The 22,559-nt window shown below is 39.5% G+C and overlaps 1 protein-coding gene across 3 annotated transcripts in view; it reads right to left on the reverse strand.

The window, feature by feature from the left end:
- Positions 1-20,962, reverse strand: part of CSMD2 (CUB and Sushi multiple domains 2) — a 1,533,565-nt gene extending 1,512,603 nt beyond the window's left edge. Inside the window, exon 1 of one of the 3 annotated variants that reach the window (XM_073615428.1) lies at positions 20,316-20,962. In XM_073615428.1, the coding sequence (XP_073471529.1) occupies positions 20,316-20,478 (163 nt within the window). In that variant the 5' untranslated portion in view covers positions 20,479-20,962. The remainder of the gene's footprint in view (positions 1-20,315) is intronic. The other 2 variants (XM_073615429.1, XM_073615430.1) reach the window with 2 other exon arrangements.
- Positions 20,963-22,559: the final 1,597 nt, after the last annotated feature.

The following is a 22,559-nucleotide window of genomic DNA, read 5'->3' on the forward strand; positions in this document are numbered from 1 at the left end:
CTCTAAATGCAGGTGTTTTGTTTCTGCATTGCAGTATCTGCCAGCATCATTGGATAGATAAATCTACAACGGCTTTGAGAATACTTTGAAATCTATGATAGCTGAAGAGGCACGTGGTAAGTTCAAATATTGACCATTGGTATCAATAACTGCACTTGCCGTAACAGTGAACCTTTGACTAAAACCTTTCTAATATATTGTTGATCCTGACTTATAATAATATGTTCAATTGCTACTCTATATAATTTTTCCTTATTGCAGGCCTTCCCTACTTAATAAACTGCCCACTCTAACAATGTGTAATTAGGCAAACCAACTTACTGAAAATAGCATGCGTCTTTATTTATTCCCCCTTTCCCACAAGTCTTTCCAACCATACATTTAGTGATGATACATTTAACGAAAACAGGAAACAGAAAAATGCAACATTGCTTTTTGGATTTGGGGGGTAAAGGTCCGCTTTGAGAATTATTTTGTTATTTATAAAGCACCAAAGCAAAAAAATGTCACAAGAATGCATTTAAAATGTTAAAAAGATATAGAAAAAGTAGGCGAAGGCAGAGGGTAAAATCAACAGAAATTGGTGACCTTGACAACTGAAAGTAGGGTGGAAGGCCTACTAGTACATTTTCTGAACTAAAAGAGCATTCCATGCAGTGGGACCTTTAAGGATGAGCCATTTAAATGTAGGACATCTCAGTATTTATTCAAACATTTAAAAGTGATATGTAGAACTGAGAGTTTTTGGTCATTGCATTACAGGGGTCTATGATCTTCATTGTCTGCCCTATTGTAAGTCCTTGCACCAGCTTTTATAAATAGACTCAATAATGAGTGGCTGAATGTAATGCCTTTAGTTATATTGGCTACTTTTTCATTTGTTAAATGTCAGATAGGTGATGCAAACAATAACAGCATTTCACATTTGCAGTAAATAGGAATACACATGTAAAAGAAACCTTAAACTATTATGAATATTATTTATAAAAATAATATATTGAAAGAAATCAATATATTTTACTCCGATAAATCTACATTGAACATGCTAAAGTTGACGTTTGCATTCTATAATTGCAGGCTTCTAAGTGACATATGACAGAAATCTGTAAAGGTTAAATGGATTTAAACCACTTTAGATATCCGATTGACCTTTAACATGGAATTGTGTATACCTTCAATTCAATTCAGCCTCAGTGTCCCAAAAGCATTATAACTTTTTTTTCTTGTTAGCTGTGTTTTTTTTCCCTCTACAATTCAATGGTGCATTCTTCAAAAATTATTATTTTTTTCTTTTTTTACCTTTTTAATTGCACCCCCATACACAAGAAAACTTTTTAAAAACCTATGTATATAGGGAAATATCAGGATGTCTGCATGACAGTCTGGTTCCTTTAATAAAAGGGATACATCACTATGCCTATCAAAATGCATATGTGCTGCACGTACATGACAACCTATGGGCATTAGCAAGGTAATATGGAGATGTCATGCATGCACCAAGCATGTCAAAGCATCATCTAAATCCTTAAAGATGCTGGGATTTACTCCTTTGCATACACTTGAGGGGCCATGTCCTTTTTTACACTCAAATACTATGTATGTATATTATAAAACAATCTGTTAATACTGTATAAATCATTCAATTATACTAAAATCTGTTAGGGATTATGCATACTGCTGCTACTAAACTGACTTTTTTTGAGCTCTCCCTCATTTACTAAGCTCTGGAGCAATTGCACTTGCAGAGTGAAACTGCACTTTGCAAAGTGCACAGTCTATTTGCCTTTAGTAAATTAACCCCTATGTGTCAATGCACACATAAATGTTTAGAGGAGTTTAGGAGCGGCAGCGTTTAAAGTCAGTCAAATGCCTTCTCCTTAATGCAGAAGAATCGCTTTCTGAAGAGAGCTGTTGGGCATAAAAAATGCCAAATGCGACATGCGCGGCAGCTCCACGGACGGTCGCATTTTCTGAGAGCTCCGCTCCAGCCAGCTCTCCCTGCCACAGCCATCAAATGACAAGGATTCCCTCAGCCTCCCCCCACACCAACTGCAGAGGTCCAGACCCCCCCAATGCCAGGGGGCACAGCAAGATGGGACTTATCCCGGCAACTGAACCCCGTGCCTACAGCCGCGGCCTCTCCAAAGATGGTGGCCGCCAATGACAAATGAGGCTCAGAGTCGAATCCAGAGGTATGCATCGCTGATCAGGAGGGCCTGGATGTCTGCACAGAGGGGATATATCACCCTGCAGTGAGTACACAGATGAACCCTCTATTGTCCCTGACCTATCAACATCTATCTGACATTTGACATTTTCGGCCTGCTATTATTAAAAAATTGCCAATATACTAGTCCCCTATATGGTCAGATTCTTTAATTCACTCAGGCCAGGTTCTCCCCTGGATAAAGCTCTAAATTTAGCTTATATCTTGGTCATTCCGTAACCTGGTAAGGATCCGAGCGTAGTTAGCAATGACCACCCGATCTCTTTAATTAACAACGATCTAAAACTCTTGACAAAAAATTTAGCTAATAGACTCTCATTCTGTATCGCTCAATATATCCATAAGGACCAGGCGGGTTTTATCCTGGGGAGACAGGGTCCTGACCAGATAAGAAGGGCCATAGACATAATTTTCCTTGACAGAAAAAGGCTTTTTGCTGTCAAGCATGCAGGTAAGACTTTAGGGCTGCTACTCAGATCCCCTCAACATCGAAAAAGGCACCAGGCAAGGTTGCTTTCCCCCTCTTATTTGCTATAGCTATTGAGGCCTTGACCATTGCGATCAGAACCCACCCTGACTTTAAAGGAGTACTCTGTGGACCTCAAGAGTGCAAATGTGCTTTGTTTACAGAAGATCTCCTATTATTTATCTGCCCTCTAATCTTGACCCCCAACATTTTCTCTTTACTTGGAAAATTTGGGAATGCATCCGGTCTTCAGGTGAGTGTATCAAAATCCTTAGCATTAAATATCACAATTCCCTCCAATTTACTTGAAAATTTACAGGACCACTTCCCAATTACCTGGTGTTCAACCTATATCCCGTATTTAGGCGTAAACTTAACCTCCAAGATTGACTCACTATACTCATCTAACTACCCGTCCATTTTCCACAAACTGTCCTCAGACCTCTCCACATGGTCTAAACATAACCTATCATGGCTAGGCCGCATTAACACTATCAAAATGACACTCCTCCCATGCCTATTATTCCTATTCAGGTCTCTACCCATCCCAATCAGGATATCACAACTGCATAATTTCCAATCCAAAATCCTGACATTTATCTGGGGACCTAAGGGCAGGAGGTGCTTTTAAAAATATTCCCAAACATTTGGTGGTATTACCAAGTAGCTCAACTCGTCCAGATCTCAATCGTATACTCACGGGATTCTAAACCCGACTGGGTGACAATGGTCCCCCACTAAACTCAGACCTCCCATCCTAGCTCCCACCCTATACCACTCACTGGCCCTGTGCAACCAGATGCACAAAAATTCCTCATTAATCTCAGCCATACGCGCTCTAACACATTTATTCCACAATCCCAATTTTCCCCCTAGGAATGAACATCCTAGCCTTTAGCTGGTGACTCAACAAAGGTTTAGGGAACTTCTTCATTTCTACAGGCCCCATTTCACTTGCATTCTGCATGAGAAAACTAGAAATGCCCACTTCTGAAAGGTTCAGATATACACAAATACTCCATTTTCTTCAATCGATCTGGCTCAACAAGCCGGAACCTCCTAGGGTCACGGCCTACGAATCATGGTGCTCGAACATCACGGATCAAAGGGGGGGGGGATATCGATCATTTACGCTTCCTTGGCTGCATCTATGCCCAAACATGGGAAAATGACCTCAATATAGAATGGGATCCAAATAAATGGAATGCCTGCTTCCAACGTTACTTCAAAGGTATATTGAATATTTCCTTGATTGAGGCTAGCCTCAAAATACACGTTTTTTAGAGACTGCCACCATGTGGGCACAATGTTCCACATATGGTGGACCTGTCCACGAATACAAAGCCTTTGGAATAAACTTTTCTCTCTAATATGCAAGGTAACGAATATACAGGTTCCCCAAGCCCCAGACATAGCACTCCTTAACCTCAAAGTGAAGAAAGTAGATAAATATACACAAGCACTGATCTTCTTTATTCTCTTAGGAACCAAAATCACTACAGCTTCACACTGGAAAAAGCGGTGAAGCACAAAATCTCCTGGATTATGGTGCAGGAGAAGATAGTAAGTATTATACAAGACAAAACCCGTGTTTTCGAAATCACCTGGGAACCCTGGGCCAAATACTGTCATATACCTCTATACCCCGGAGACAACTCCTCATGATGATTCTTCCTCTGGGTGACCCATCTGACTCTCCCCACCCTTTCTCTCACCTTACTTTACCCTCTCTCTAGAACTACATCTCCATCCTCTACTTCCTCCTGCCCACCCTCCTCTGTTCCATAGCTATATTTACAAGACATGGCTGGTCTCGAATCTTATAATGCATACAGGTTTACAGAAGGAATATCGGTTTATGATCTCAGTTGCCCCGGACTATCCAACTGCACCTCTAATCAACTATACACATGCTCTTGCCCCAGGTCTCGGCAGAGTTCATTGAACTGTTTTACATGGTGACATTCCAGTAAGGTCTTATGATATGTATCAACCCCAAATACTTCCACTCTACTTTCTTTAAACAGGGACCCATGACAATGTTAAATGTTCAAAGTGGTGTAGGGCCCCCCATCCACAGCGTGCTCCCTTTAGGGGTGGCTGAGGGAACCCTCTCTCACCCTCTTTTCTCCCGCTGACTAAGAATTACTGTCCTGACTCCCCCACTCAGCCACAATTCATTATTAAAGCCTCCAAAACAAAGCCGTATCATATCAGGGCTCAGATCAAACACTGAGAGATGCATTTAATTAACCATTAATTGTACAATACCTACTGTATTCCCAGAGTATGCCATCTGTTTTTCTGATGCTTATTAGGCCATGTTGGCCTATACATACATTTACTCTTCAAATGATATCTTTTTGAATGTACCTTGTTATCTTGCCTGTTAAAACCAATAAACATTATTGAATGAAAAAAAAAATGGCAAATGTGCCTAAACACGCCTAGACACACCTAGTTGCTTTAGCACTTGAGCATTTATCCATTTCAATGGTCAGAATAAATTACAATTCTGGTGAATGAAATAAATTATTGCCCAAATGCCAAACGTGCCACTTTACTATAATTATCACCACTAGGTCCATGAACTTACATGTAAAGGCTGCAGATATGGGAACATTGGTTACCCTACTGTATATTACAGTTCCGCCTCAAGGTGTCCAAATCCTGGGCTATAGGGCTACCACAGGGTACCTGCAACATATTTTAAGTGAAGGGAGCAAACATTTGTTTTACATGCTACTAGTGGTGACAGATCCATCTCTCTTGGACGAAGAGATGTCCTGGACAGTCATAAAAATACCCCCTCTCTACAGCAGGTGTTGTCCAGTACACTGCAACTAGACAGTAACTTGATCAGCAGTACTTTAAAGGGAAGCTATCATGTTTTATTTAGACTTTATATGTTACATTTATAACAAGGACCCAAAAATCACCACCTTAAGCCTAGCATAAGGAATAACCCAACATGGTGTCAATATGGAACACCCTACAAAGAGGTCAGATATCTGCCATATGAGTTTGCCAAACCAATATCTGGCTAATAATACATTAGCTGTCCACATAGACCCCTATGGGCCCTGCACCACCTAAATGTGCCCAAATAGGGGGAGGAAAAAAAGGATCATTATACATATAATAACAATCTTTGAAAAAACACTATTCCTTTCTTTTGCTGATGTCAACCAACCAAGGCCTGAAACCTCTCTGCACCAGAGGGGGCTTGTTCTTGTCATGTTACACAGAGTAACCTAACCTCTCCTACTAATATTTGCTTAAGTGATTCGGCAAAATTCTGTGTTTCCTGATTTATTTAACTTTTAAAGCTTAATACATGATGAAATTCTATTGCGGCTTAGATCTCCACCTACAATTTACGCCTTTGTTCTCTCCAGAATAATATCAGTTTAGTGCAGCAACAAAATAGGCTCATTTTAAATTTAGATTATTTTGTATATTTGGAATTCGACAATGATTTTTTTTTTTTTAAGACGTAGGGAGAGCACTGCTCCCAATCCCAAGACAGCTGACATCCTCCAAAGAGTGTGGGTGCTAAAAGCCAGCAGAGGCTCATCCTACAAGCCACAGACTGTATACATCCAAGAAAAAATAAAAAAAGCTGCATTACATGAAGACTAAAATGCTGGTACCATAGAGGTCACCTTTACACTTAAAGTGATTGTAAAGGCAGAAGGTTTTTATCTTAATGCATTGTATGCATTAGGATAAAAAGCCTTCTGTGTGTAGCAGGAATCTCAGGTAAGTATTAGTGGGGCCAAGGGGGGCAGCCCAGATCCAACTCTTCTCGGATCCCTCTTCTGCGCTCCTGGTCCCTCCCTCCTGTTGAGTGCCCCCACAGCAAGCAGCTTTCTATGGGGGCACCAGAGCCGAGCTGCAGCTCCGTGTACCAATTTAGACATGGAGCTACGGTTCGGCCCTGCCCCCTCTCTTTCATGACTGGCTAACTGACTTTGATTGACAGCAGCAGTAGCCAATGGAGCCGCTGCTGTGTCTCAGCTAATCAGGAGGCAGGGTCCCGGACAGCCGAGACACTTGTGGACATTGCTGGACAGAGATGAGACTCAAGTAAGTATTAGGGGAGCTGAAGGGGGGTTGCTGCACACAGAAGGCTTTTTATCTTAATGCATAGACTGCATTAGGGATAAAAAAACCTTCTGCCTTTACAACCACTTTAACAATCATTAGATGTGGTGGTTGCATTAGTTTTCCTTTTCTAAAGCTCTTTCTCTTAGTTTTCACCTGATGATCTGGCCAGTAACATACCTCCTGTATTAGAGTGCCCCCACTCTATGTGAATGAGCATGGGGGACACCTTTGGACAGCAGTAGTGTCAGTCTGGGGGTGGAGGAGTGTTAGATGTACTAGCAGATTGAAATACATTAACAAGCTGAAGCCAAACTGCAGCTAATATAATCAGTTATAGTAACAGTTGTTTTCTTTTTGGATAAAGGTTTTACATATACAGTATAAAAGCTGATCGTTGTAAGCACCCCTGCCAGTGTAAAAATTGATAGTCTCATCTCTGTAACTGATTTGACTAGAGAGCTTGTTCTTTTGAAAAACAACAGACTTACTGGCTGGATCACCAGATGAAAATAGAAGAAAGAAAGCCTAAAAAAAGAAAATAAATGCTGACGTCACATCTAAGAATTGGTAAGCTGCAATGTAATAAATGTTTGCTTTTAGGTTTAATACTGCTTTAATAAACAGCTGTCTTACCAGCCAAAATTGCTTGTAATTCTATTCAGCCACTCATATTCTAGGTTTCCACATCAGGCAGCATGGCTAGGCAGATGACCTTACCTTTCACCTCTGCAGTTAAGTCACCAACCTGATGACATTACATTGAGTAATACACTTGTTGGGTCATTTCTCTGCTCCCCCATCTTGTAAACATGCTCAGGAAAATAAAATGGCAGCACTGCATTAAGAAATAGAGCCCTAACTTGCTTAGAGTGCTGCCTTTCCCTCTCCCATTTGGCGGTTTGGTATACCAATTGAATGCAAAAAATGTTTTGGGTTTTAATGAATATAGTACTGGCTTACTGGCTCAAAGAAAACTTATCCTGAGAGAATTATGGGAACTGCCATACAGGATCTGTGATACTAATCTGAAAGAAACATGCAGCAAGTGAAGACAGAATTTCTGATATGCCATCCAGAACTTCCACATCACTATTTCAAAAAGAGTTCAGAAAGTACTAACACCAATGGATCATTGGCCAATCAACTTGTGTTTTTTAAAGGAATTATATTATATTATATTATATTATATTATATTATATTATATTATATTTTATTACTGGGTTTATTAAAATTGTTCTTTTTTGTATCTGCCTACAGTTCCACTTTAAGCAGTTAAGCGGTTTCTGCCTTGTGATGATCCAATTCTATGCAGACATTTTATCAAGGCACAAATAAGACATTTTTTTAATGAACATCCATTAGCTTACCATATATGAGTGATATTTATCTTGTCACATTATATACATAGATGCACAAATATAATTTGTATATTTAGAGTCTGAGACCAATGAGAGCACCGTAATGCCTACATTTATCCAATATAGATTAGAAGGCCTTAGTCTGTTTGCAGGCTCATGACAGTACTACAAGATTGCTCAAGTAATTTATGAATGTTTTGTGTCTTACATTGCAGCCTATGGCACATACCAACACAGTATCGATCTGCTACAGAAAAATGGCGTTACCACTCCATCTTTACTGCTTTACCTCAGCCAAAAGAATTGTATACAATTACTGGTAGCTTAAAATGGCCAAAATATATATATATATATATATATATATATATATATATATAGATATATAGATAGATAGATATCTATATATATATATTTATATATAGATATCTATATAGATATAGATATCTATATCTATATATTAAATGCCTCAATTCTGTTTGTGTATATAAAATGAGTCATGCAGATTTCCATTTTCTTATTTAATGCAAATAAAATATAATCCTACAAATATTAGCATTTGTGTTTAAAAATCTAAATAAACAGCATTTCTATCAATGTATTTCTGTTCATTTTCTAATAAACATTGTAACCAAGCATTGTCACTGTGTCGCACACCATTTGTGAATGTTTAGAATGCTGAAACTACTCCCACGGTTGGTATTGACAATCCTCATAGTTCTACAATCTGCTCTTCCACAGACATACATGTAAGTATATAAAAAAAAATAAATGTATGCTTCTACCTGTACCAGTGTAATAGTTAGTAGACCCCCTTCATTTTTTTAATTTTATTTATTTCATTCATATTATTTGCTATTATTAACTTAAAGTGAGAATACATTTTATTAAAAAAAAAAAACTTTTTAAAATGCATATCATGAAAGGTATGCTGCAGTTTTTTTAATCAAAAATTCCAATTTGCTTAGTGGACCTAACTTGATATCATTTTGCTGCCTACATCAATCTCAACTGCTGCCTACCCCATGGATTGCCTAATGCCTGAGAAAACTGCCAGAAGTGACACATGCAGATAGCAGAGTAAAGAGAGAACAGCCAGGACCCACACTATGGTGTCCATTTATGAAGCAGTGAAATCTATTCACTGCTTCGTTCTCCGGCATTCACAGAGGAGATCCTTCTCCTCTGTGTGCCAGTTTATGAAGCGGAGTAGATCGCTTCACCTTTGGAGGAGACTGGCCCCTGATACTGGAATCTCGTGAGACTTTACGAGATTACAGTACTAGAAATTCACAGAAATACAGAGATGTCAGTTTATTAAGCAGTGGTAAATTATCACTGCTCAGTACACTGACATATGGCTTGGTTAATGTTAAAAAAATAACGAGTCCCCCTACATTATATACAAATGTATACACACACACACGTTATATATACATGTATATGCACACACATTATATATATATATATATATATATATATATATATATATATATATAGTTATACTATATATATATATATATATATATATATATATATATATATATATGTATACACATAAATATGACAGGGGGACATGGTTACAGTGTTGGGGGGTCTGAACGAGGTAGAAGGAGGTTAAAAATCTTCCTCCTGCCCCCTCAGATCCCACCAGATTTCCTCTTCACTCCCCGATTCACCAGCTCTGAGCTGGTGAATCGGGGAGTGTGAATTCTGACACAGATCACCAGTGAAGCGCTGAGATCGTAGCTTTGTAAACTGGCCGTTACTGTGTCAGTCAATGAGGATTCTCCTTGTGCGGAGATCATCGGCGGGAGAACATGTTCAAACACTTCTCCCCCAATTATCTCTGTTTCATAAACTGTTTATGGACTGTGATCAGCAGCGATCCCCGGGATCACCGCTGATCACTGCTTCATAAACGGACACCTATGGATGCTAAGGATAGATGTACAGTAGGTACAAATTTTATGAAGCTCTGCTTTGTTAATTTTTTTATGTCAAAAGTTTACAACCACTTTAATGAAAATCTATATTAGGTTCACACTAGCCTCACAGGAAAATATTAAATAAAACCTCCAAAATAACTGTTACACCCTGAATTCCAGCACATTACCCTTCGCAAAGATGATATCACTAGATATTTTTCCAGAAGCTTTGGAAAGTGGAAGATCCCAAATCGCTCCTTCTCAGGAGATTTGAGATCCTTAGCATGATTATGAGACAAGGCCTAGTGATATCACCAGCAAAGCCTGGACCAAAGGTAAGTGGTTTTTATTTTTTGTATGAGTTTTTTTTTTTAATCTGCATGTTGGAATATGCCTAACAATTGGACCTAGAATATTCATAAAAGATCTGCTTTAAATGCTACCTCACAGAATATAATGAATAAAGACACGAAGATCTTGTTTTTATGAATTTTTTGAATTCATGTTTAAGTGAAATTTAAATTTCTAGTTTTTACCTTTACAAGAAAATTCATGACTCACTCACTAATAATGACATACATGCACAGAGGACATACGAAGCAGCATAAAAAAAACAACAATCCTAAAACCATTTAAAGCTAAGTTATCTCTTACATCATTTGTGAAAATACAGTTTAAAAAGTATTAAAATTAGCTTTGCTAATAGACATTACAATAGTCAAAAATTAAATGGAGTACTGAACTGAACACGCAACACTGCTTGCAGTAAAAAGGGATTCTTTGTTTTTCAGATCTTTACTACATGCTGCAGTTGTGTGTGATAACACAGACTAAGGAATGTTAATTTTATTGTTTGTCAATTAAATGTAATTCCCTAATTTATGATGACTGCTGTAGTTCATTGAATAGTGATCTTCTGCAGGATACTCCCAATGCGTTTAAGTGATAGCTTTCAGATAGAACCATTGTCAGAGTCCACACAACCTAATAAGCTTAGCCAGTGATCTATTGTGTTTTAATGCTTTAACCTTCTACTGCATTAAAAGGATATTTACTGCTCTCAAAACCTCAAAAGTAAATTTCTTTGTATTACCCCAATAATAATAAGCCATAGAAAAGCACATTAGTATGATACCAGCATAGGAGATGGTATAACACTCTCAAGCCTGGTACACACTAGTATTTTTTTTTTCATTCAACCCAGCGGGGTGAATGAAAAGAAAACTGAAGAGCTTGGGAGGAGCTGCTGTACTGTAACAATCAGGTGTTAGTACAGCAATCTCCCCTGCTGAGCTATTGTGTTCTGACAGGGGGACGGCCCCATTGGCTGATCGGGTGCCAATCAGCAGACCTTTTTTGGTCTTCCGTGTGTACAGCCCTATAGGTTTGTAGCAGCTGGTACGAGGCTATGGACAAGTCAGGCAGTACACCTTCATGGGGGGGGGGGGCAAAGCATAATAGGGAACTTTCACGAGATGCCTATACGATTTAAACTGAGCGCCATTTGCTTTTTTTGTCCAAACATTTGTCATATTCAATTCTTAAAACAGATATAATAGTAAAGGATACTTACAAATGTATGGGTTTGTTTAGTATTTTGCATTCAATAATTCTAGTATTGGCACTTAGGACTGGTTCTAAAATGTGTTATGCTTACCCAATTCAATACTTTCCACTCACAGTAGGAATCTCAGATGACAGCAAGTCAGCTCCTTTCTCAGTAAGAGACCCAGAGCAGCCAGAATGACCCAATGCTCCAAACACACTTACTTCTTGGGTTAACTGGTTCTGGAACCTGGCCTGCCATTTTCCATCTCCAATTACAATGATGAACAGCTGTACTGACCAACAGTGAGACTTAAGCATGGTACATATGGCTGGTATTGGCTGGTTCAACAGAAACAGGCCAACATTCGACCGTGTGTACAGCAGCCTTTCTGATAGATACCGGTGGAACGTCTGGCTTCTGTTAAACATGCATGCTGGAAAACGCTGATCAGCATCTAATCATCTCCCACAGTCAATGGCGTGTTCTGGTGGTGGTGGTGGTGGGGAGGGGGGGGGCAGAGCATAGTTAGTACAGCGAGTCCCTCTCGAGGGCCTCATTTTTTTTTTCATTTAGCTCGCTGGGTTGAATGAAAAAAAAAACTGCCTGTGTGTATCAGGCTTTAGAGAATGGGAAGGGACAGGACTAGCTTGAGGATTTCTGCTGCTTGTCATAGATTAGGTAGGTATAACACATATACCACTAGCCCAAGAATGTAAGGTAATGGGGCTCAGGTAGAACTAATTTTTATTTTTATTATCTTACAATGTACCCATTTTATATTTGTAATTCTATAATGTGAGTTTCTAAGACTCCTTGCATATAGTGAAAGCTAATGCTGATGTTGAGGGAAACATTCAGGCATAATTTCACTGGTGCTAGACAGTTCTCTAAGATAGTGGGCCAGATCCCCAAAGAGAACAACTGGTGTATGATTCCTTCTCTCTCAATAAGAGAAACACTGTAAGAAGAAGTTGTGATTACCTAAAATAGGCAAAAGTTTACAAAGATAGCCATCAGAGAATAAGCTGAGTAGGTGCCAGTAGGTGGTCTTGAGATCTAATCTGCAGAGACCATTTTATTCCTAGAAACAAAGCTATAATTTCTTCAATATTCAGGCACTTTTAACCACTCACAACTAACTTTTACATCAAAAATAGTCTAATGGAGGAATGCAATCTAACATATAGTTTCAATCAACATCATGCAATAATTCAAAGTATTGGTATGTGGCCTTGATGGGTTAAGTAGTCATTGGGGGTTATTTACAAAAAGCAAATCCACTTTTCACTACAAGTGCAAACTACAAGTGCAAAGTGCGCTTGAAATTGCACTGAAAGTGCACTTGGAAGTGCACTCGCTGTAGATCTAAGGGGGACATGCAAGGAAAATAAAAAACAGCATTTTAGCTTGCACATGATTGGATGATAAAATCAGCAGAGCTTCCCCTCATTTCAGATCTACCCCTCAGATTTACAGCGACTGCACTTCCAAGTGCACTTTCAGTGCGATTTCAAGTGCACTTTGTACTTGTAGTGCAAAGTGGATTTGCCTTTCGTAAATGACCCCGATTGTGATTCAAAGTTGCTTGAAATTCTGTGTCTGGTAAGCAACGAGAGTTGAACAACATGCTGTGGATAAGCTATAGCTGAGGGGGTTGCTGCAGCCTGCTGCAATGAAAAACTATATATGAACCGTACCAGAATATATCAGCATGCTACCCACTGTTGTGTCTTTTCTGCCTGTCTCTTGGTGAGTTTTACATGAGTAGGGCCATTCCTCCAATCCAATAAGCCTGTTTGGCCAAGGACTTGATCATCATATTTTAATAGGTTGCAACACATACTTGCTATAAGTTTGAAGAAATGAATAAAACTCTGTTTTAGAGTAATGAACAGTAAAGATGAGGCACTTTTTAGCCCCAGAGCAGAGCCAAGCACATTAATATTCTTTTTTCATATTTTGCATCAAAAAAATATAATTCCAGTTTATTTCATATCTCTTTTCTGATTCTGTTCTCTGTTGTCTAATCATTTTCTTTGTTACGGTATATTAGGCTAAAAAAAAAAAAAAACCCAAGGCTGCAAATCTCAAGGAGGGACTGCTGTATTGTTATAATATCAAGACCTTCTTCGGAATGTGTCCCGGAGCTCTGTAGCATTTAGATTGTTATAAAATGCACCCAACGTTAAATTAATATTTGAAGTATACAATAGCTTCATGCTTACAATAATAGGACCATGGTTGGCCAGTGTAATAAAAACATAATTTTCTAACTTTTAAATATACAGTATTAAAGAGCTGATATTTCAATTCAGTAGATGATGGAAAGCCAAACCCATTAATTATTTCATTTAGGGACTCCAGTGTTGAGATCTCTTGAGCTCTCAGATCTCCACTCCTGCTTTGTCAGTTCCCACTCATTCTGTTGGATTTTTTTTAAATTATGGAGAGCATAGCAGTAATAGGAGCACCCCAAGTTGGTTGGGAACATTCTAAATCCCAAGGTAGCCAGGAACAGAGATTGGGCCAAGGACAAGCAATGTCCCACCAATATTATAGTCCAGAAGAGGTCCCATGCACACTTGGTGTTAAAACACTGCTTTGGAGGATGTTTTACTTTTTCTTTCTGCCGTCGAACCCCACTTTACGCTAGCCTATGTGTCCATGCACACATAGGCATTTACAGGCAGAAGCATTTAGCAGCAGAAAAAAAAACATCACTTGCACGTTCAGGAGAGGACTGAAAAAAAATGCCCAGTGAATAGTCTGGCCAATGGAATGAATGAGTAAATGCTCAAACACTAACGTGTTTGCAATTGCATGTTTTTTATTCTGATTTTCTCCTGCCAGGAGAAAAGGCTTCAGAAGAGCTGGGCAACTGCCGAGTGTGCATGGGGCTTAATAAGCCAGGGTGTGATGCAAAAGGACCTTAATACCATTTCCCTTAACACCAGACATTTACAGTTGGATGTCACTATTCCTATATGATATGGACTACCAAATGAGCTCAGATAAAACAGTTTTGTGATTGTGCTGCACAACCAAATTGTTTTAGGGATAAGTACATTTAATTTCCTTCTTTTAATACATGACAAGGGAGACTGAATCAATTTTATTGACTGTGAAAGTATCATGCCACGTGGTGGGATATGTAGTCCACAACAAGAATGTGTACTGAAAATGGCATTACTAACCATTTCTGACTGAACAATAAAGGGAACAGATTTAAATGTGCAAAATTAGTATCTGGCTTAACCTGCTTGTTACTGCTGTAAAACACTAATCCTCTAAATATGTCCATATAAAAGATCTTCCTTGGTTTGCAAATCTGCTATCTGGATTTCAGACCTCGTACCCTATATTACATTATGTCTAGGAGTGTAACAAGGTTTCTTTGCACCTGCTCAGAGGATTAACACTAGCGGGAGAGCTGTATATTGCTATTTTTATATTAAATTCCATAAAATTGCCATTTTCTGTACTATGGAACATTTAAAGCTTGTTGTGCTAAAGAACATTTCGCAGAAAACGATATTAAAGAGGAGTTCTCATGGGCATTACAAAATTAAATACAGGTCCATACATTTATGTCTAAATTCCCTGTATTAGCCTATACAATAAATTGCAATTGAAATGTGAAGAAAATCCATTCTTTATTTCTCCTCCCTTGATAGAAGCCTCATTTGTAGGCACTACTTATTTTGAGCTCAGTTGCCACTGTTCCCTGTTTAGTAAGTGTGTCTGTCAAGCGTGCTTTTAGGGAGCTGTTTGAGTTCCCCTGTTACACCCGCTCTTTCTTTTCCAGTGATTCAGCATCATTGGTTGCTAAAACGAAGGTGGCTGGGCCACACAGCTTCATTGGTTGCTAGGATGGGAGTGATTGTGCCACACAGAACCATTGGTGGTCCAGCCGCCCAAACCATAGAATTGATAATGCTATGTGGTGTGGCTGCCTGCACCCTAGTAATCAATGACCCTGTGTGGCCTGGCCACCTGCATCCTAGCAATATATTTGCATTACTGGGTGGTGGAACCGGCAGAGTCTATCACTATTTGCAAAGGGGGTGGAACAGGGGAACTGATACACCCCCCTCCCCCTGCATACCTTGTGACTGCACCTGGTACCTGAGACAAAGGCTGTTAATCAAAGATAATTAAAAATATGTCTCCTTGGTAGATGCGTGGTATGACAATGGTTGGAAAGGAGCATTGCCAACCATGTATCTGAGGAACCAAACCCCCTATGAAGATAGGGTAAAGTGCTACATGCACTTTGTCATCTGGGGGGCAGTGGCAACAAATAAAATTTTAAGTGAGACTTCATCAAAGTATTTCTAAAGCCAACATGTTTGTCACTTTTGGATAGGGTGGTGAGGGGTTAGAACCAATGCCAGTTTTCTATTGTTATCTGTGGCCCCAATGGGAAGGTTATTTGTTCTGGTGGCCACTAACCACGGGGTTGAAAGTGAGGGAAAATCCAAAATTTGGGAAACACAAGGGAAATCTTCCAATAGGGACACTTGTTTCAGTGGCCTCCATTTAAGAGGGAATTTTCTTTGGATTTGGATTTGTAGAGATTGCCTTTCATTTCCTGTTACAGCAAATGAAGTAAAAGAGGAACCTCCCAATGGGAAAAAGATGACAAAAAAAAAATAATCTTTCAGGGTTTTAAATCATTCCCTACACCAGTGTTTCTCAAATCCAATCCTCAAGGCGCCACAACAGGTCATGTTTTCAGGATTTCCCTCAGATGAAAAGACTGTGGTAATTACTAAGGCAGTGAAACTGATCAAATCACCTGTGCAAAATAATGGACAGCCTGAAAACATGACCTGTTGGTCTTGATAACTGGAGCTGAGAAACACTGCCCTACACTATAAAAACTAAAAAAAAAAATACTTTGACTTTAGATATACTTAAAAGGTGGGATGCAGAATATTACTTAGTATCAATAATTATCTATTGCAATAAGCAGGAAGACTAACATTGGACCATCATGCTTGTTTTCATTATCAGGTGGCATGGCTATGCACACCTCTCCACAGATCTAAAAGATTCAGACATTTTGAATTGAACTGTGCAGAAATCAATACACGTACTTATAGGATAAGCACATACACTAGCAGATGAAGCAATTGTATATCAACATCCAGACTGCTCATTAACCAGTCATTGTCAGTCATTAGCTGATCAGCGGTGGGAATCATTTTGAATAATGTCAGGGACTCCAGTATTAAAATTAGAGACTATAGATTCAATGTCACGACAAAAAAATACTAAAATCCATTTCTTTCTATACTTGGGGTAAAGATATTCAACACACCTACTGGCATTCTTAACAAGCTGAAATCTGGCCTTATTTTCAGTCTTCCATATTTGTACAGGCTCTCCCGGTGCTGAAAATGCTTTCTCTGGTTTTCCTGCAAATGGTGAGCTTCTTACAGTGTGCATTAAAAGCTGCAGCAAGTCAGACAGGGCTTATCTCATTTCCTGGCTGGAGGATGTCCAGCATCATCTAGCTCTTTCCTTCCCAGCCTGACTGTCCTTGGCCCGCCTATTCACTCATTTGGATTTCATTTCTTTCAATCATGGAGGCTCAGCATCACATGTAGGCATTACCTAGGGTGGTCTGCATGCAAATACAGCTTGTCTAGGAATGCCCACTTTTCCATACCTACATGCAACCATCAAAACAGTTTGGTATTTGTATAACTTATCCTAAGAGCCACCCCACTGCTTCCATCAGGGCTGAGGGTTCTTGAGAGGTATAATGAGAAAAGGTGCTGTGATGTTTAGGAAGTGATGTACAGCACCACACTTGCCCCTCCCTACTGTCATGATCCTGTCTATGTTGAATAGAGAAGCACAGAGATCTAGTGGTGACATCTAAAATAAGGTATTTAATGAAAATAGAAAGGTTTAATATAAAAAAATATGTATTAGCATGTTGGTGGGGTGGGAGGACCAGTGAAGGCAAAATATAAGCAGATTAAACTTCAGCTTACTCCAGTAAGAGAAATGCTCACTAGAGGTAAAAAGAGATAAAAACAAAATCACATAACGTCAATTGGAAGTGCAAGCATGCATTATATTTCATAACACTTCCTTCTTGAAGCCTAATAAAATTAAACAATTAGATGTCCATTAGCCACCCTTGTCTTGATTTGACAGGAGTATTGAGACTGGGACAATAATCAGTCCAATTTATCAATTCACTAGGGTAATTTCTGTGGCTCTCCTTAGTAATCTAAGGCTCAAGGGATTCCTGGAAAAGGTTCACATGCTAAAAAAATGTCAAAGCAATGAAGAGAATGTCACATTTCTACTTGGTTATTATAATATTTCCCTATAATGGTCATGAAGCAATATAGCTAGAATGAGAGGTCATTGCTAAAGACAGATGTCACCAGTCCAAAAGAATTAGCGATATGCTAATTGTTAATATAAAACAGAAAATGAATGGATTATCCTTTACACAAGAGTGAACTGGTGAGGACTCCTGTAGTAAAGGCAACATAAATTTACCAAGACATTCTAAATTCAAATGAGTGTGGTTTCAAGGAGGGAGAGGGCAGGCTTTGAAAAGGTATCTCATATACATTCACGTGACTTCTTACGCAAAAGCGCTAACACTTCCAGAATTTCCTTTTTGAATCAAAAAGTGCAATTCATATGTATATACAGGTGAAGAGCTGCAGAATCAGAAGGAGTGAAGCTAGATTGCTTTGGGAGTTGAATCATTTATGACTAATGATACCCTATCATAATCAATGAAACGAGACGCACAGGTTTTGTGCTGTACAATCTTTACAGGGATGAAGGCAGCAACCTTTTCCAAGGCTTGCTCATGTCATGGAATTCTGCAATTGATGAAAAGTGCCTCAGCATAAACCCATAGCAAAAAAAAAAAAAGGGCAAATGCAAGCTGTAAGCAAGGATGCAGATTTCTATAATACAATCAATAACTATATGTGCAGCTGACAAGCCCTTTACATAAAAGCAGGTTATACTGTATATAGCACATATTAATAATGTTCAACATCATGCTACGCATAAGTTTGAATCTGTAAAGTATATAGTGCTGCACAAAATAGGAAAAATCAAACTATGAATTGGATTTACTGATACACATGCATGATGTGTACTGTATTTATGAATGTCTTTGCCTCCATACCTCTATATATAAAGATATATCAATATATTTTTATATTATATTGCTTAGCCTATCAATATGTATTTATCTGCCTACACATCTATCTCTAGACCTGCTGTGTGTGCTTTTTTTTTTTTGGTGTTGCTACAAGAAATGTTAACCTAGAACTATTATATGATACATAATATTTTTTATCAATATTATGACAATATGTTTTCTTTTTTTTATTCAATAATCCAATCCATTGTATTTACCAGCACAGAAAATGGTATTAGTACACAAAAAAAAAAGATAATGAGACCTTCTCCATAACATTACATACATTGTGTCACCAAACTGATAGTTTCATGCAATTATAGGATTAGATGCGTTTAATTGCTACATAAAAGCCCTTTTCCCCCGAATCAGTGGCCGTGGGGCCTTGAGTCATATGTAACACTTCACATGAAAAAATATCCTTGTGGTCTGGGGGTAACAGAAAAAAAAAAAAAAAGAAAAGGAAACGACTCCCTATATAAAGCACTGATGGGTAGCTTAAAAAATATTTAATCGATGACCCTTTAGAAATATCTATAGTTGCAAATTTAATTAAAAAAAAAAGGATGATTTTCTTTTAGGGTTTAGAGTTTTAACACAATGTGCTTGGGATGGTGACAGATATACTTTTTTTTTTTTAAGAAGGTGTCAGGGTCAAAGTAGATCATGTTTGGCTAAAGGCAAAGAGGGTCAGTCTTGAAATCAATTAATAAGGAGAGCTGCCTGAAAAAAAAGAGAATTGCAAATGACAAGGTAGCCAAGTGCCACATTGAAATCCCATGATAGTAGCCTGAGGAATGGAAATTTCCACTAGCCTAGCAGATTAAAAAAAAAAAAAAAAAAAGGCAGTTGATAGCATTTGACAGTAAGACCCGTATATCATGGTAAAATAGCCGTGTGGCACTATAAGCTCGGTTGATTTTCCCTGCCTAATAGTGCTTTCTCCATTGCTGCCTGGGAATGGGTACAGGATGTTCTATGCAGAGCAGGCAGCAGGCAAACTTTGCTGGATCTGGATGTGGTCTTTAACAGTCGCTGGTAATAAAGGTAAGGTGATTTATGCCTGCAGCAGATCTCAGATCCAAGCTTTTGCATTGTGAGATGGCCACAGATGATCAGACACAAGCTGCTCCTACTGCATTTCATTAGTAGGGGAAAGGAAAAAAGGGAAAGGGGGGGGGGGGGGATTGTAGATTCCTACAGGTTTAAAATCTTCACCCCCTACACAGTCAACACCTAAAATCCAAAATCCCTATTCCTGCCATAGACATGATCGCAGATGACACACCAGCGCCTGTCAATGCTGAATCCGCATCCCTATGTCTATGCATAAATGAAGTGTTGAGCAAAGCATCGCAGACAGGTTGGAGAATGAGCAGCCTGCCCGCATCTCCCATCCTCAGCACCAAGATCATGATGATGATGATGATGATGGTGATGATGGTGCCGCTGTCCATGGACAAGTCAAGAGGTCTATCTGCAAGGACTCACCCGTTGCCGATGCAGCCAGGAGTCCAAGGCTGATGAAGGCGAGCCTGCTCCAACTTTGCACTTCCAGAAGCCCCCAAACCCACCATGCCCCCCATATCCTCCTGGACGTGCAGCTGCACCCTGTCCTGTCCCCCCACTTCAGCCATCCAAGCAGGCTTCTCATGGCAGATTCTGCTGGGGATCTCTGCACACACACCACCAACAAAAAAAAAAAACCAGGTCAGGTATTCTTGCAAAAAAAGAAAATCCCACTACATTGAACAAGCTCTTTTGCTTCTGCAGCCGGAATAAACCAAGTCTCTCCCTGCACTGGGGAGATGAGATCAGGAATCCTGCTTCTCCTCTTCACTCCCAAATCTTCCAAATGGCGATGTGGACGCCAGCTTCTTCTTCCTTCCAGGGGATATCCAGACAGGGCTTGTGCAGTCGGAGCTCCGGTATTAATCACCTCCTCATAATATTGCTTCCCCTTTCAGAGAATGATCCACAAGAGGGAATAGGATTTTCTCCCTTCCTCCCCTCCATACAACAATGCTGCAAATTACATCTTGAATTTGTCTCCCCTCCCTCCTCCTCCTTCTCCTCCTCTCACACAGGTCCCCACTCAGAGGAGACTTGTCACATATTTCTGATTAGAAGGACCCCCCAAAAAAATAACAAAATCATAGAACGCAGGGGGGTGCAGGGGAAAACATAGGGGTGGAGGAGACAGGTTTTTCTTCTGTTACGTGGTACTGGCTAATTCAAGGAGATGTTCACTTGTTTGACGAATGCAGGACTTTTAGGTGATGAGCACAGCCTGATAACCCCAGATCCACAAGGGCTAGGATTGTTATCCATCCATACACTGCTGGAATTTTCCCTAGTTAAACGGACATTACTGTTAACAGTTCTTATTTTCCCTTTCTTGCTCATCTAAAAAAATATAAATATATATATATATATATATATATATATATATATATATATATATATATATATGTAAAGCGCTGCATAAATTGATGGCGCTATACAACTATACAAGTACCTTAAATAATAATAGTAATATATATATATAGATCTATAGATATATATATAGATCTATATATATGTATATATATGTATTACCATACCATACAATGTGAAACATTGTGAGGTCTGTGCCTCCACTCTCTACAGCCCAGTAAGGGTTAAGACTGTTACCATACAGAGCTGGAATTGTCCTCAGTTAAAGGGACATCACCCCGCTTTCCCTTTCTTGCTCACTGAATAAATAAATAAATAAATAAATAAATATAGTTTGAAGGGATGACTATATATGTGTATATCATATGTATATATGTGTGTGTTGCAACCCCCAGTTTTTGATTTTTGCTACATATTGTGGTAGAGCTCTAGTTGTGTGCATCAGTAGGTGCTGTTTACCCATCTTTGCACATACAAGCAAAGTTTTTCCAGGGGAGGGTCAACCGTTGCTGGCTGCGGCAGCCAGCAACAGGTGTCATGTCAGCAACAGTAGACCCCCCAGCAGCCGGCAACAGTAAACTTTCCAGCAGCCAGCAGCAGTAGACTCTCCAGCAGCCAGCAGCAGTAAACTCTCCAGCACCCCCAGTTTTTGATTCTTGCTACATATTGTGGTAGGGCTCTAGTTGTGTGCATCAGTAGGTGCTGTTTACCCATCTTTGCACATATAAGCAAAGTTTACACAGGGGAGGGTCTGCTGCAGCCAGCAACAGCAGCCAGCAACAGTAGACCCTCCAGCAGCCAGCAACAGTAAACTCTCCAGCAGCAGCAACAGAAGACTCTCCAGCAGCCAGATACAGTAGACTCTCCAGTAGCTGGAAACAGTAGATTCTCCAGCAACTGCAACAGTAGACTCTCCAGCAGCCAGCAAGAGTGGACGGTCCAGCAGCCAACAACAGTAAACTCTCCAGCACCCCCAATTTTTGATTCTTGCTACATATTGTGGTAGGGCTCTATTTGTGTGCATCAGTAAGTGCTGTTTACCCATCTTTGCACATATAAGCAAAGTTTATCCAGGGGAGGGTCTACTGTTGCTGGCTGCAGCAGCCAGAAACAGCAGCCAGCAACAGTAGACTCTCCAGCAGCGGCAACAGTAGACTCTCCAGCAGCCAGCAACGGTAGACTCTCCAGTAGCTGAAAACAGTAGACTCTCCAGCAACTGCAACAGTAGACTCTCCAGCAGTCGGAAACAGTATTTTCTGTAGCAGTGGCAACAGAAGACTCTCCAGCAGCCGGAAACAG

Source organism: Aquarana catesbeiana, linkage group LG02 (assembly GCF_042186555.1).
Source record: "Aquarana catesbeiana isolate 2022-GZ linkage group LG02, ASM4218655v1, whole genome shotgun sequence".
Taxonomy (NCBI): domain Eukaryota; kingdom Metazoa; phylum Chordata; class Amphibia; order Anura; family Ranidae; genus Aquarana; species Aquarana catesbeiana.